The sequence below is a fragment of the Puma concolor genome, chromosome E3 (genome assembly GCF_028749965.1).
Source record: "Puma concolor isolate L17-30 chromosome E3, mPumCon1.1.hap2, whole genome shotgun sequence".
NCBI lineage: Eukaryota > Metazoa > Chordata > Mammalia > Carnivora > Felidae > Puma > Puma concolor.
In genome coordinates, this window is record NC_141682.1 from 30,229,383 (window position 1) to 30,244,454 (window position 15,072).

At 45.1% G+C, this 15,072-nt stretch overlaps 1 protein-coding gene across 2 annotated transcripts in view; it reads right to left on the reverse strand.

The window, feature by feature from the left end:
* The window catches only part of MPV17L (MPV17 mitochondrial inner membrane protein like), a 32,128-nt gene extending 21,081 nt beyond the window's left edge, over positions 1-11,047 (reverse strand). Inside the window, exons 1-4 of one of the 2 annotated variants that reach the window (XM_025916903.2) lie at positions 10,615-11,019; positions 7,081-7,151; positions 2,882-2,911; positions 233-2,801 (exon numbers count right to left, since the gene is read on the reverse strand). In XM_025916903.2, coding sequence (XP_025772688.1) covers positions 2,622-2,801; positions 2,882-2,911; positions 7,081-7,151; positions 10,615-10,924 — 591 coding nt within the window. In that variant the 5' untranslated portion in view covers positions 10,925-11,019 and the 3' untranslated portion in view covers positions 233-2,621. Of the gene's footprint in view, positions 1-232; positions 2,802-2,881; positions 2,912-7,080; positions 7,152-10,614 lie in introns of those variants that run through there. The other variant, XM_086693012.1, reaches the window with a different exon arrangement.
* Positions 11,048-15,072: the final 4,025 nt, after the last annotated feature.

A 15,072-nucleotide genomic window follows, 5' to 3' on the forward strand; every position in this document is an offset into this window, starting at 1 on the left:
TTTTTTTTTAATGTTTATTTATCTATTTTTGAGAGAGGGAGGGATAGGGGAGGGGCAGAGAGAGAGAGCGAGCAAGAGAATCCCAACCAAGCTCCATGCTGTCAGCGCAGAGCCCGATGCGGGGCTCGAACTCAGGGACCATGAGATCCTGACCTGAGCCAAAATCAAGAGTTGGACACTTAACGGACTGAGCCACCAGGGTGCCCCAGCAGCATTTTAAAACAGACAAACATTGCATTACTTGGAGTAACTTTCATTTCTCACACTAAAACATGAAAGTACTATTGCATAAAAATCAGAAGTGTATCACTTGCAAAAATTCAGAGAATGCATGCTATATGTTCTCTACAGCACAGGGCAGCACGTGACTGAGTAAAGATGATCACACTCATTTATGAATAATAAGCTTTTCCCCCTTGATGGTATAAACAAGGTCTGTGTTCCAATTACTTCTTTTTAAAAATCTTTTAAAATATTTATTTATTTTTGGGAGAGCGAGAGACAGAGCACAAGTGGGGGAGGGGCAGAGAGAGAGGGAGACACAGTATCTGAAGCAGGCTTTGGGCTCCGAGCCATCAGCACAGAGCCCAATGCAGGGCTCGAACCCACGAGCTGCGAGATCATGACCTGAGCCGAAGTCAGACGCTTAACCAATTGAGCCACCCAGGCGCCCCTGTGTTCCCAATTACTTCTATACAAAATGCAATTATTCCATCAAAAAAGTAATGCTGAAGCTTGTCTAAAAGATTGCCAGGCAGTAGTTTATCATAGTTACTCTAGATACACTTTTTCAATGACAAAATCTGTCTTATATATTATGAAATAGCTGTTGTATTAACTACTTTCAAAATAATGTGAGTACTGTAACAAATTTTAGAATTAAGCTATCTAGAAACGTTCTCACCATTCTCCCAATAATGTAAAATATATTAATACCTAGTAAATTCAAATAAATCATAGACATGATATAGTTAGGACTTAAACACATTTATATTACAAATTATATGAATTATATGCTTAAAATTCTTAAGTGCACATTCCTTAATTTTAAATACAAATTCTCAAGATAAATGCATGAACACTTCAGCTCTTCCCATGTTAAAACTTGTGAAATGCTCATGAAAAACTCGTGAAAAACAGCATTGGGGTGCAATTTTTAGGTGAAGTTTGCTGAACCTTCCTGAGATATCCACAGCATTTTTAGACCCACTGGTTTTGAGGTTAGACAAACAGTAAATCAGAAAGTCTGGATCAGGTTTCTCACACCTGCCTCAAAGACTGCCCATAAAGATTTATTTGAAAACACTGATTTTTAAAAATATAACATCGGTGTGAAATTTGGGGTAACTGTTTTCCTTGGAAACCTATGAAATAGAGTTTTCCTTCCAGAGGAAGAAAATTTGTTCATTTTCTTAGAAAAGAAACTTCACTCAATATATTTTTTAAAATTTTTTAAAAATGTTTGTTTTATTTTTGAGAGAGACAGAGCATGAGGGGGAGAGGCAAAGAGAGAGGGAGACACAGAATCCAAAGCAGGCTCCAGGCTCTGAGCTGTCAGCTGACAGCTGTCAGCTGTCTGACGTGGGGCCTGAACCCATAAACCATGAGACCATGACCTGAGCCGAAGTCATCACTTAACCAACTGAGCCACCAAGGTGCCCCTCAATATATTTCTTTAAGAAGCCAGATGTTGTGTATATTTCCTAAGTCTAGAATGCAGATATGGGATACTTCGGCCTGAATTTGCTCAAAACTAGAACACATGAACTAAAAAGTACTTAACTTCAAAATTACAATAGTTGTATGGGGCGCCTCGGTGGGTCAGTCGGGTAAGTTTCCCACCTCAGCTTAGGTCACGATCTCACGGTTCGTGGGTTTGGGCCCTGCATCACCCTGTGCTGACAGCTCGGAGCCTGGAGCCTGCTTCAGATTCTGTGTCTCCCTATCTCTCTGCCCCTCCCCTGCTCATGCTCTCTCTCAAAAATAAACAAACGTTAAAAAAAATTTTTCAAAATTACAATAGTAGAAGACATCCATGAAATACATTTCTATACAGGACACACCAATCACATACTATTATTATTTTTTTTTTGATGGCATAAAATGTTCTTACAGAACTTAGCATCAGGAGAACAAGAAATTATTCTATAAAGTATTTCCAGAAAAAAAAAATCCAGTTATTCAATCTTCTCCTTGATTGAGCTCTATGTAAACACCAATTTACTTATATAAGGAATATTTTTGGTATAAAAGTTCAACAGATCCAAAGTGTTTAGGAGACAACCTGAGATTTTAGAAGCAAAATGGGTTCTTTAAATCAACTGGCATTAAAATATTAGAATAGAAATAGTAATAATTGCAAAATGCCATGATGGCACAGTGGTCACCAAAGTATTAGAGACGTGAACACAGTAGAGAAGTGATACTTTCAGACTAGCATGGGGAAAAAAGGTTTGAATAAAATTTAAAGTATTCATTGATACTTAATCGGTGGGTCTATGCAATAGTAGTTCTCCAAAATGGAGCACAAAACTGATGAGTAGACTCTTATCTGCAAGCAATCCACTGCATCAAAAAATAAAATAAAATAAATCCGTCATTGTCAGGGAGTCCTTGGCTTCTCATTTCTCGGGAGGCCTTTCAACGGCACCGGCCTCTTTCACATGAAGGAAGGTGAAAGCAGACTTGAACGTGCCATCACCGCTCTGTTGTGAAAAGCAGAGGAAGGTAGCCCACAGAAAACCACAAAGTCCAGTGTAAGCTGTCCTCCAGTGCGTGGGAACCAAGCTGAAGTTGGTCAGCTGTAACAGAAAGAAAGAGTATGCGAGGCTCCAGACAAACCACAGCCATGAATTAGCATTCTGAGTCGTTCGACACTCACCTGCACAAAGGGCCAGTACATCAGACCACTCTGGAATAAAGAAAAACTTTATTAGAATGCGTTTTAATCACACACACACACACACACACACAATCCCACAGCTCATGCCATGAAAGATTAAGAAATACCAGGCAGATAAAACGTGGAGGTGGTATTATGTTTCAGACTAAGCCGCTTAAATCAGACTACTTAAAGTCTCTCAGGCAGAAGAGGGTAAGAGCTGTGCAAAGAGATTTCAGGTACGAGATATTTATATTAGTCATATCCACAGACCCAGAATGAGAAGACTCTCAGAATCAGTACCATTTCTCTTAGCCGCTTTCAAAATAACAACACATATTTATACATTGTGGTTTTACTGTTAGGCCAAGCAAATGCTATAGGAGTGTGTGTGTGTGTGTGTGTGTGTGTTAAAAGAGATAGAGAGCACTAGTGGGGGAGAGGGACAGAGAGAGGGAGAGAGAGTCATACACAGGCTCAATGCCCAGAGCGGAGCTGATGTGGGTCTCCAACCCACCACCCTGAAATCATGACCTGAGCCAAAATCAAGCATTGGACGCTGAGCCGACTGAGCCACCCAGATGCCCCAGGAATATATTTATAAAAGGATCATCAGTAAAGTTTTAAATTTTTCATTCTTTATGGAATGATTTGTTAATAACATAGTCTATGTCACACAATGAGAGCCAGAGGGGACTCTAATTTTATCTAAAACGTTTGATTTTTTATGTAAAAAGATTGAAGGCAAATAATATATTCTACTATTTCTTGCTATAGAATAAGTTTAGCTGACATTCTCGTGTATTACAAAATACCGCCAAAAAGGGAGTATTTTGTTTTGGGGGTTTTGTTGTGGGGTTTTTTTGTTGCTGTTTTTTAAGGGGAGAAGCAAAACTGTATTCTTCAAAAACTAAAGTGTTGAGGGGCACCTGGGTGGCTCAGTCAGTTAAGTGTCCGACTTTGGCCCAGGTCACAATCTCATGGCTTGTGAGTTCAAGCCCCCGCCCATGGAGCTCTGTGCTGACAGCTCAGAGCCTGGAGCCTGCTTCAGATGCTGTGTCTCTGTCTCTCTCTCCTTCTCTGCTCCTCCCCCACTCGCAGTCTGCTTCTCTGTCTCTCTCTATCAAAAATAAAAATAAAAAAATTAAGAAAAATATATGTGTTGTAATAGACAAAAGAAGGCTAAGGAAATTTTCCCAGTTAATGGAGACTAAAGAGACAGGACAACTAAATGCACTACCTGACCCTAGACTGCATCCTCTACCTTTTGAAAGGAAAAGAAATGCTGTAAAGACCATTAGATAGTGAATTTACAAGCATGGTATAAAGTTGGTGGGTGAGATAAAAGGATTATCACCGTTGTTAAATGTATCGAAGTTGCTAACTCTGCTGTGGTTATATAAAAGAACATATTTATTCTTAGAAAATAGATACTTAAGTATCTAGGGGTAAAGGGTAATTCTGTGTGTAATTTACCCTCAAATGATCCAGAGAAACAGATAGAAAGATCGATGGATAGATGGATAGAGCCAGGAAATAATAAAACAAATAGGCAAAATGTTAACTATAGGCAAATATGGGTAAAGGGTATTCTTTGAACTATTCTGTTATTTTTCTGTCAGCTCGAAATCATTTCCAAGTTAAAGTTTTAAAAACCTATAAAAGATGGGGCATCTGGGTGGCTCAGTCAGTTAAGCGTCTGACTTCGGCTCAGGTAATGATCTCACGGTTCATGAGTTCGAGCCCCTCATCTGTCTCCGTGCTGACAGCTCAGGGCCTGGAGCCTGCTTCAGATTCTGTGTCTCCCTCTTTCTGCCCCTGCCCTGCTGGCTCGCTCTCTGTCTCTCAAAAATAAACATAAAAATTTTTTAAAAATAAAAACCTATAAAAGAGAAGAATGTAATACTAGATATATTTCTAAGAGGGAATATACCTGAGCCACCATATTGCAGGCAGTGAAAGGAGACATAAATTGCAAGCTATCTGTACAGAACAAAGTAAAAACTCAAGTACTACCTACATGTAAACAACAAATAAATGAGACATGTTCTTTCCACCTTCATCCAAAGAACTTGGGATCGGGCGTGGGGTTGATTCCTCAGCAACCAAAAAGCAATTCTGCTTTCACTCACATGTCCCTCGGGCTACAAGAAAGCCTTTGTGACAGATTCTTTTTGGACGCTTCTTGTCTTCCAACTCCTAGTGTTTGTGCTCTTGGTTTCATTGATCAAGCTTGGCTCAAAAGCCCGGTTTTAACCAGTTTCTCCCATATCTAATGTCCTTCTCTCTGGGCTCTCCTCTGTGCATCTGGAAGTCTCCCTTTGGATATTCTAATGGCATCTAGAATTCAATATTTCTCAAACTGAACTCATCTGTCTTTTTTCCCCAATCGGCTCGCTGTCCTCTATGCACTATCCCAAGTGATGAGCTACCACTCAAGGCCATCCTAGATGCATCCTTGCCCCATTACCCCTACCACCAATCATTCACCCAGAGCGACAAATTCCACCTCCTAAATAGCTCTCCAATCAGTCCTATTTTTTTTAAGTTTTATTTATGTATTTTGCGAGCATGAGTGGGGGAAGGGCAGAGAGAGAGGGAGAGAGAAAATCCCAAGCAGGCTTCGCACTGACAGCTTGGGGCTCGATCTCATGAACCGTGAGATCATGACCTCAGCCGAGATCAAGAGCCCAACGCTTAACCGACTGAGCCACCCAGGCACTTCCCCGCCATTCTCTGTTTCTAATGTGACCTCGGTTACACTGACCCTCTAGCTGGTTTCTCCTGCCACTATTCCTGACGTATAGGATCCTTGGCAGGATATCCAACACCCAATAAAGGTGGCCTGTGTGTCTTAGTTAAGGGAGGAGAATCTGAAAGACCTGCAAGTCCCTGCTTAAAGCCCCTTTCTTTCCCAATTCTGCTGGCTTGCTCTTTTTTTTAAACGTTACGTGTAGATGCCTCCGTAGGATCTCTGACATAATGGGCAAACTTGTTTCTTTTTCCAAAATAAAGCAGAAGAAAATCACATTTGGATTTGTGAGTCACGATGGGCTCCTGATTTCTGCCCCAAGGGAAATAACAAGAGCTCTGAATACTCTTTCCCCTTAAAGGAGAAGAAACTGGGGCACCTGGGTGCCTCAGTCAGTTGAGTGTCCGACTTCAGCTCAGGTCATGATCTCACGGTCTGTGAGTTCAAGCCCCTCTTCGGGCTCTGTGCTGATGGCTCAGAACCTGGAGCCTGCTTCAGATTCTGTGTCTCCCTCTCTCTCTGACCCTCCCCTGTTCACGCTCTGTCTCTCTCTGTCTCAAAAATAAATAAACATTAAAAAAAAAAGAGAAGAAACTGTCCCTGAGCATAACGGCAGGGGGGGTGGGGAGGGGAGCATGCAGCTTCCGCCCTCCCTACCATCTGCCTCCAACCATCAAGCAGGCAATGCTGATTCTGGGGCTCAGTTACTCCATAGAAGATGCCAGAATCAGTACAGGCAATAGCCCGGTGTGGCTTGGCACCGCCTCTGATAGGGAATTAAACACAGGTGAAGCCCAAGGCCCAGTCTGTGCATATTCGGCCCTCCTGAAAACTCACTTAATTGGGATTAATAGAATAAAACATGCTCTAGGCCAGGGACAGAAAGCACCCCTGATTTTGCCAGGCCTTCGGGGTGCTGCTCAATAAATCTTCAGGGAATAAGTTAATAAATACCTGTTGGACTGGGTTGTGTATATTTGTATTGAGCAAACGGTGCGACACGTGACTTGCTTTTAGTCTAGAAGTGATCTTGGGGAACATCCTTCACAGGGATGCAGCAGAATGTACACCTGGGGACATTGGCTCTGAATGGGCATGATTCCATTAATCACTCATGTGTTACTATTCCTCTTGTGCACCAACCTCTTTGGGTCCAAACTTCACTAAATAAACTATAACCATGATAAGAGTAAATTTTCAAAACAGGACTCATCATGAACATTGACTAAAATTCAGACACGCATGTATAGACACTCCCAATATAGAGACACCCTTAAAGCGTCTTACTCATTCACTAGCAAAACAATCTTAAGATCTCTCCATCAGTATATCGTCCCCTGGTGCCAACCAACTGGAGCCCTAACTTAAGAAGAGTTTCCTTAAAATGTACTTAATTTTACAAATATACGAAAAGATCTGGGTTACCTTTTCAAAAGTCTGTTCTTACCTTGTACGTATTCCAGAATTTCTGTTTCAGGTCCAAAAATATGTCATCCTTTTCCTGGAGAATACTCATGCCTATTTGTAAAAACACACACCAAAAGAATTTTTGAAAGATTCAGTGGGAAGAATACTGCCTAACAGTTAAAATTTCCTATTTCAAAATGCAAAGTAGCCGGTGGTATCTTCTCATTCATCATGTCCCTTCTGACCCAACAGTGAAAACGACATAACCTCCATTCTAAAACCAGATAAATCTTTGGGCACCTGGGTGGCTCAGTTGGTTGGGCATCCAACTCTTGATTTTGGCTCAGGTCATGATTTCACGGTTCGTAGGATGGAGCCCCAAGTCGGGTTCCAGGCTGACAGCAAGGACCTACTTAGGATTTTCTCTCCCTCTCTCTCTGCCCCTCCCCTGTGCATCTTCTCTGTCTTTCTCTCTGTCTCAAAATAAACAGTTTTTAAAAACAAAAAATAAAATTTGAAAAATCCTTAAATAAATAAACAAAAACTGGATAAATCTTAAAGGAGTGATAAATATGAAGTAGAAATAGCAGAGTATAAAAGTGATAGAAAAAATACACATTTTTTTTTTTAATTTTAAGAGAATTCACAGCATTCAGATAGCAGGATGATTGGTGACTTCTCTGCCTTCCAAACTTTTTGTAAGATGTTTAAAATTTTAGAAATATAGAGGTGCCTGGGTGGCTCAGTCGGTTAAGCGTCCAATTCTTGATTTTGGCTCAGGTCATGATCTCCTGATGCGTGAGATCAAGCACCGCGTTGGGCTCCAGGCTGACAGTGGGGAGCCTGCTTGGGATTCTCTCTTTCCCTCTCTCTCTCTGTCCCTCTCCTGCTCACAGGCGCACACACGTGAGCTCTCTCTCCCTCTCTCTCTCTCTCTCAAAATAAAAACTTTAAAAAATAATTAATAAATGAATGAACAAATATTTAATTTCCTTCTTTAAAAAAAAAAAGTGGCTGACGGACCCTGGGTGCTCTGGCAACTACAAAGTTCCCCCTCAATATTCTAATCAGAATTATTCCAGTATCATTATTCCAATCAGAATCTGAAAGCAAGAACATCGCTTGAGCCTTCCTAAAAACATTCTGAAAACTTTGCATGTTCAACAACCCTGAAAAGAAATTCAGGGAGCAAAGACAAAATCCTCCTATTTTAGGAAGGAGTAAAAATAAAAGTGCTTTAAAAATTCTCCTTCAAATCTGATTAGGAGGAAGGGGAAATGAGAGGTGTTTTTTTCAGCCTATTGCAAGGGATTTTTAGAACAGAATTTAGGAGAATTCCCTTGCATGCAAGTATTGGTAAGGTCGGGTTCCACTTAACCAGCACTAATTAAGCGTTAAGCACTTTATGTGCCTTATTCCATTTGACTCCCCTCTCCAACAATCTGCGGATGTTGGTAGTTACAGAAGCAGAAAAATGAGCTTGGGGAGGTTAATGTTATACCACGTCCAACCCGGGTGCAGATTCCCAGCTGGACCTCTCCATCATAATCCAAGCTCCCCCAGGTGGCCCCAGCACAAAGGATCATCTGATACAGGCAATTTCCCAGTTGGAAATGCCTGGAACAAACATCCAACCCACTCCTCCCACCTTCATTTTCACACGAGGAGAGGGAAATCAGGCCAGAAATCTAAAAAGCAAAACAAAGCAGCCATCTGGGTAGGGATCCATGTCAAGAGCCAAGGGCCTCAGACTTGAACCGCAGGCCTCCTGGAGCCTGGTTACCGAGGCTTCTTTCTGCTTTCACACACAGTGACAACACCCAAGATTAAGAACACGGTATGGGGGTGCCTGGGTGGCTTAGTCGGTTAAGCGTCCGACTTTGGCTCAGGTCATGATTTCACAGCTCGTGGGTTTGGGCCCTGTTTCAGGCTCTGTGCTGACAGCTCTGAGCCTGGAGCCTACTTTGGAATCTGTGTCTCCCTCTCTCTGCCCCTCCCTAGCTCGTGCTCTGTCTGTCTCTATCTCTCAAAAATAAATAAATGTTAAAAAAAAATTTTTTTTAAAAAAAGAACATGGTATGGAATGGATTGTGTGGATTATGTTGTCTTTTGGCAAATCACTTAACCCCCTTCGAATCTCAGTTTTCTGCTCTGTAACACAGCAATAATAAAGTGGATCTGCCTCCCTTGGTTGTTTGAAGATCAAATGGGAATCCGGTTCCCAGAGGCCCAGCCCCTATGTCCCAAATCCTCACCAGCGTTCAAGACCACTGCAGTAGTGGCCACGAGGAACTTCCTTGCCAATGTGGCATGGAAGTCACACCTTGGTACCAGGCACCCAGCAGCCCCAGCCTTGGGTCCTCTATTTCCCTGACCCCACTGACCCCATCAGCCATGGGATAGCTGAGCCCACAGCAGGCAACGAGGCCCTTCATGCTTCCTGTGGGGTCTGTGAGAAAAGGAACGGAATCTGGCCCCCCAAAATAAGACCCATAAGGCATTGTGGTTTCTTCAAGGAGATGATCGGAGCCCCACAACCCAGTTTAGAAGGCACCAACAGCCACTGAAAAGACGACCTACTTGGGGGAATCTGTTATCCCCAGTGCAAAGGCCAGGCCCAGGACCCTTGGATTTTCTTACAGAATTGGTGCCACTCCCCTGCCCTCGCCCTCACCCACTACAGAAACTGCTAGGAGGACAGAGGCTACAGAGCCCCTGGCATTGGTTTTGGCATTTAAGGTCCTGTGGAAGATTCCCAAAGTCAGCCCTTTAGGACCCAGGGTGATTTTCTGAGGAAGGGCCTCGTAGGTCTTTTCCTAGGCGTAGAGTTCTCTATGGCAAGATCCGAGGTCCCCTCACATTTTCTGTGGCTTTTTTATACAGGGAATGCCCAAAGGAAATTCTTGTTACCAAAGCAGGACTGAGGCCTTGAGCATGAATTTTCTGGGGGACTCTGTTCCACCTGCTCTGCGCCCATGGTCCCCAGTCCCCTCCCATTTCATTGATGTGTCTGCCAGTAGAAAGGGGGCCCGTAGCCCTGAGCGTGGATTTTCCCAGGAGCAGGACTGCCCTGTCCCATAACTAGGTCACTAGGGTTGCAGCCGCCATGGATAGGAGCTATGATCTCCTCGACGTTTATTCGGACCTTTTCCAAGGGGAAAAGGCGGCCCCCCAGTCCTGCCTCCCTCCAGGTCTAGCCGACTTCCCAGGCTCCCTGAAACCTCCAGCCACTCAACTATGCACAACCCCAGCGTCCCAACTCCGATCCTGGACCCTGGCCTCCTAGTTCTCCGCTTCTCCAACCACCACCTCTGAACTTCTCCCCTTAATCTCCTGTCCCCAGACTTGTCAACTCTTGCACCTCGACCTCCTGCTCTTCCCTTGGCTCTCTCAGCAGTCTGAAATCCTGCCCTCACCCCCACCCCTTGGCTTGCAGCCCGGGTCCGGCCCCAGAGCCCCTGGCTCCATCCCAGCCCCCAGGAGCCCCCAGCCCCGGCCTCCAGTCCCCCAACCTTGGCTCCAGGCCCCCTCGTCGGATCTCGCCCTGGACCCGGTCCCCGCCCGGGCCGCTCACCGGCATAGAAGGCCGAGACGGCCACTGGCCCGCCGATCGCCTGATCGCACAGCACCTTGAGCAGCACGGCGCGCGGAGCACGGCCGGGCAGCGCGCGCTCCAGCACGCGCAGCCATACGTAGTTGAAGTTGGCGTGGAAGGTCACGGCCACGGTGGCCACGCGCCGCGTCTGCTGCCAGTCGGCCGGACCGCCCCGTAGCCGCTGCTGCAGCGCGTCGCCGGCGGAGAAGAGCGCCGCGTAGAGCAGCACGTTCGTGGGCCACGGGTAGCGCCGGGCAGCGCGCAGCAGCGCCCGCCACCCACCCGCCATGCCCGCGCTGGGGGCGACCGCCAGCTACCGCCGCGCAGGCCCCCTGGGCCACGCCCGCCCGCCGGCCCTGCCCTCGGCGCCGCCTCCGCCACCTGCACCTGTCTTCCCAGATGCTCCCGAGTCATTGGGCGGCCCGCGCACACCCAATCCGCGCCGTCCAATCCCGTGGCCACTAACCGTTGCGGGGCTGAGCCTTTGAAACGTGGCCGGTCCACAAAACGCGTGGTCCATGTCCGTGAAACGTCCAGAATGGGCTAACGCGCAGCGACGGAAAGTAGACTAGCCGTTGCCAGAGGCTGGGCGATGGAGAGAACGCGAAGCGACTGGGTGTGCGGTTCCTTGGGGGGCGACGAAAGCGTTCTCTGTTAGGGGTGATGGTTGTACGGAAAACCATTGCATGCTATTTCAAACGGTGGATTCTATGGTATGTGAATTGCAGCTCAAAAAAATGGGGGCGGGGGGAAGGGATACCAAAATTCAGTTACCAAGAGGATGGTGTATGTTAAGTGTTTACAGGCACGGAACTCACTCTTCCAACGCACACAATACACTTGTGTCGCTTAGAGGTAAAGCCACAAGTTAAAATGTGAGGCCTTTCGTGGATGGGGAAGTGAGGCTGGGGGACCTATTGCCTTCACTTCAGTGTGTGGACTCCCTGAATATTGCCTCGGAAAACGTGCGGAGCTCCCAGGCAGAGTCCCTGAAGCACGGCTCAGGGGGGACCCCAGCAACAGATGTCATCTCTGATCTAATGGAACTCAGTTGTCTGCTTTTTTTCCTCCCTTTTTTCTTCCTTCTCTGTCACATTCAAACCCATTCTCATTCTCTCTCTTCTTCTTCTTCTTCTCTTTTTTAATTTTTATTTATTTTGAGAGAGAGAGAGCCATCCAGCACGCCAGCAGGGGAGGGGCAGAGAGAGAGGGAGAGAGAGAGAATCCCAAGCAGGCTCCACACTGTCAGCACAGAGACCCTCAAGGAGTTAAATCTCACCACTATGAGATCATGACCTGAGCCAAAATCAAGAGTCAGATGCTTAACTGACTGAGCCACCCAGGCACCACCCCTCCCTTCTATTTGTTTACCCTATTTTATTTCATTTTAGGGTTTTTTTTTAACTCTTGGCTTTTCATTTTGAAACGATTCCAGACTTCAAAAAAATTGCAAAAATTGTACAAGAGTTCCCATATAGGCATCACCCAAGCTTCCCCCAAATACTGACGTCTTGCATAACCATAGTACAATGATCAAAGCAAGAGAGCAGTCGCTGATGTCGTACTATTACCTCATCTACAGACCTTATTCAAATTATTGCCAATTGTCCCCCTGAAGTCCTTTTTCCAGTCTCGCATCCAACCCCCAATCACTTTGCGTGGCACTGAATCGTTACGTATCTATCACCTTAGTCTCCACTCGGGGGCACTAACCTGTTATTTTGCAGACTTCCTCCACGTGTCAATCCTGTTGTTAGGGGATGAATTGTGCCCCTCCCAAAATTCATATGTTGGAGCCCTAAGCCCCAATATCTCAGAATGGGGCCGTTTGGGATATAGGGTCTTTAGATGGGACCCTAGTCCAATCTGCCTAGTGTCCTGATAAGAAGAGAAAATCTGGACACACAAATGGGCACCAGGGTAATGCACACACAGAGGAAACGCTGTGTGGGGACACAGTGAGAAGGAGGCTATCTGCAAGCCAAGGAGAGAGGCCTCCAGAGAAACCAGCCCGGCTAATACCTTGGCCTCAGACTTTAGTCTCCTGAACTATGAGAAAAATACAGTTATTTTTTAACCCACTTCATCTGTGGCATTTTGGTCTGGCAACTCTAGCTGACTAACACACCCATTCTCTTCAATTCTTGGGAATCTACCAATTTCTGTGTTCTTTGGCCCTTTCTATTTGCATAAGTCAGCATCTAGGCATTCTTCCCCAGCCCACCCCACCCCCTCGTTCTGTTGTCACATAATCTTTTCTGACTCTGACCCACCTGCCTTCCTCTTAGAAGGACCCTTATGATTACAGTCAGCCCATCTGGATAATCCAGAATAATCCCCATATATCAAGATCCGTTCCTCAAGGGTCATCTACAAAGTCCCTTTTGCCATGTAAAATAATGTATTCGCAGGTTCTGGGATTCAGATGTGGACTTCTTTGGAGGACCAGTATTCAGCCTACTGTAACTCCCCTTTATCGTGTCCTCCTTCTCTGTAACCCTTCTGATCTCTTCTGACAGCAACTGATCATGTTAGCTGAAATCCAGCTGTCCATTTCTCCATGTGTAGAGATTAGGCCCGTTTGTCCACACTTTTTCATTCATTCACTTAATTGATCGGTATTCTTTTTTTTTTTTTTTAAGTGTATTCATTATTTCTGAGAGAGAGAGCAAGACAGCGAGCATAAGTGGGCAGAGAGGAGGAAACAGAGAATCCGAAGCAGGATCCAGGCTCTGAGCTGTCAGCACAGAGTCTGATGCGGGGCTTGAACTCCCAAGCTGTGAGATCGTGACGAAAGCCAAAGTTGGATGCTTGACCGACTGAGTCACCCAGGTGCCCCAGTTGGTCATTATTCTTGAGCACTATTATGTGCCAGGCACTAAACTATGTATTTGTGGCAAGGGTTTGTATTTGCAGGGCCTTTTTAAAAAAATCTAATCCCTGGGGCACTTGGCTGGTTCAGTCGGTTACGCATCTGAGTCTTGATTTTGGCTCATGTCGGGATCTCACAGTTCTTGGGATGGAGCCCCATGTCGGACTCTGCACTGACAGTGCGGAGCCTGCTTGCGATTCTCTCTCTCCCTCTCTCTCTGCCCCTCACCCACCCGCTCGTTCCCTCTCTCTCTCAAAATAAATAAACATTAAAAACAAAACTAATTCCTGCCTACATCGGGGGGCAGTGTGGCCTTCGTTATGAAAAAAAGAAAATCGCCCTCATTATTCCTACACAACTGCCTTGACCAGGTTTGTTAGGGAGAAAAACAGAGCAAAATTGGAGACTGGAAACAGGGAAGCGGGGTGGAGAGGGGTTCGAGTTGCCAGATCAAATACAGGATGCCCAGTTAACTTGAAATCTTCAGACGAGTCCTGCATAACGTTTTAGTGTCGGTATGCCCCGTGCAATATTCAGGACACACACTAAAAAAAATTTCACTGCTCCTCTGAAATGCAAAGTTAATGGGGCACGCTCTATTTTTTTTTAATTTATTCTGCTAAATCTGGCACCCCCAAAGGATGGTGCTGACAGTCATTGAGGGACCACTACGCATGTCCATTATCTACGAGGCACCCGATGCATTAACTCATTTACTCCTCACAGAAGCCCAGTGAGGCAGATTGCTGACAATCCTCAGGGGGCCACGTATCCTCCAAAATCTACCGCGATCTTTATCAAGCAGCTCAACAGATTTGCTTAATGGGAGTTGAAAGAAAGAGAAATAAATACTAAGAAGGCTGACATGTTTTTACATGAGTTGCTATATACTTGTGTCTTCCTAAAAACAATAAAAAATCCAGTTAGTAAGGACAATCTATTATTCAAGCAAACGCTGAAGGACCCGCATGGCCTTCAAACAAGAGGCGATGTTCTAAGATGAATTAAGTCGTTACATTGATGCTTCCTCATCTGTGCAGGCTGTGATTCAGAGCCCTCCGGCAATAACGAGGCAAGGCTTTCCATGTGACATTAATATCCCTGAGCAGCGCGGGGCAGGGTAGCTGGAGAACAGAGTGCTGTGTTAAAATTTAACAGAGGAGTTTTGTGAGGAAGCTTTGGGAATAAAGCACTGATGTGGGAGCTGAGTTTCAGTTTACAACTAAGGGTCACATTAAAAATACATTAGCATGATTACAATGAGGCTTCTCGTAAGTTATTGTTTCACGTTATTTAAATGAATCGGGGCTTCTTACGAACCACTGAGTGCGCCACGGTGTCTAAAACCTCCTGGCTCCTCTTGAAGACTTCTCTGAAATTTCTACTGACAAACTAAAGGTTTCCAAGCTTAAAAAAGGCCGGAAGACTGACAGGTCTGTTTTCCAAAGCGCAGAGAAAGCAATCAGTTAAGGCTACCCCTAAAAAAAAAAAAAAAAAAAAAAAAAAAAAAAAAAAAGTCACTGAAGCTCTTCAAACCTTTTCAAAATCACCTATAAGAAATGACT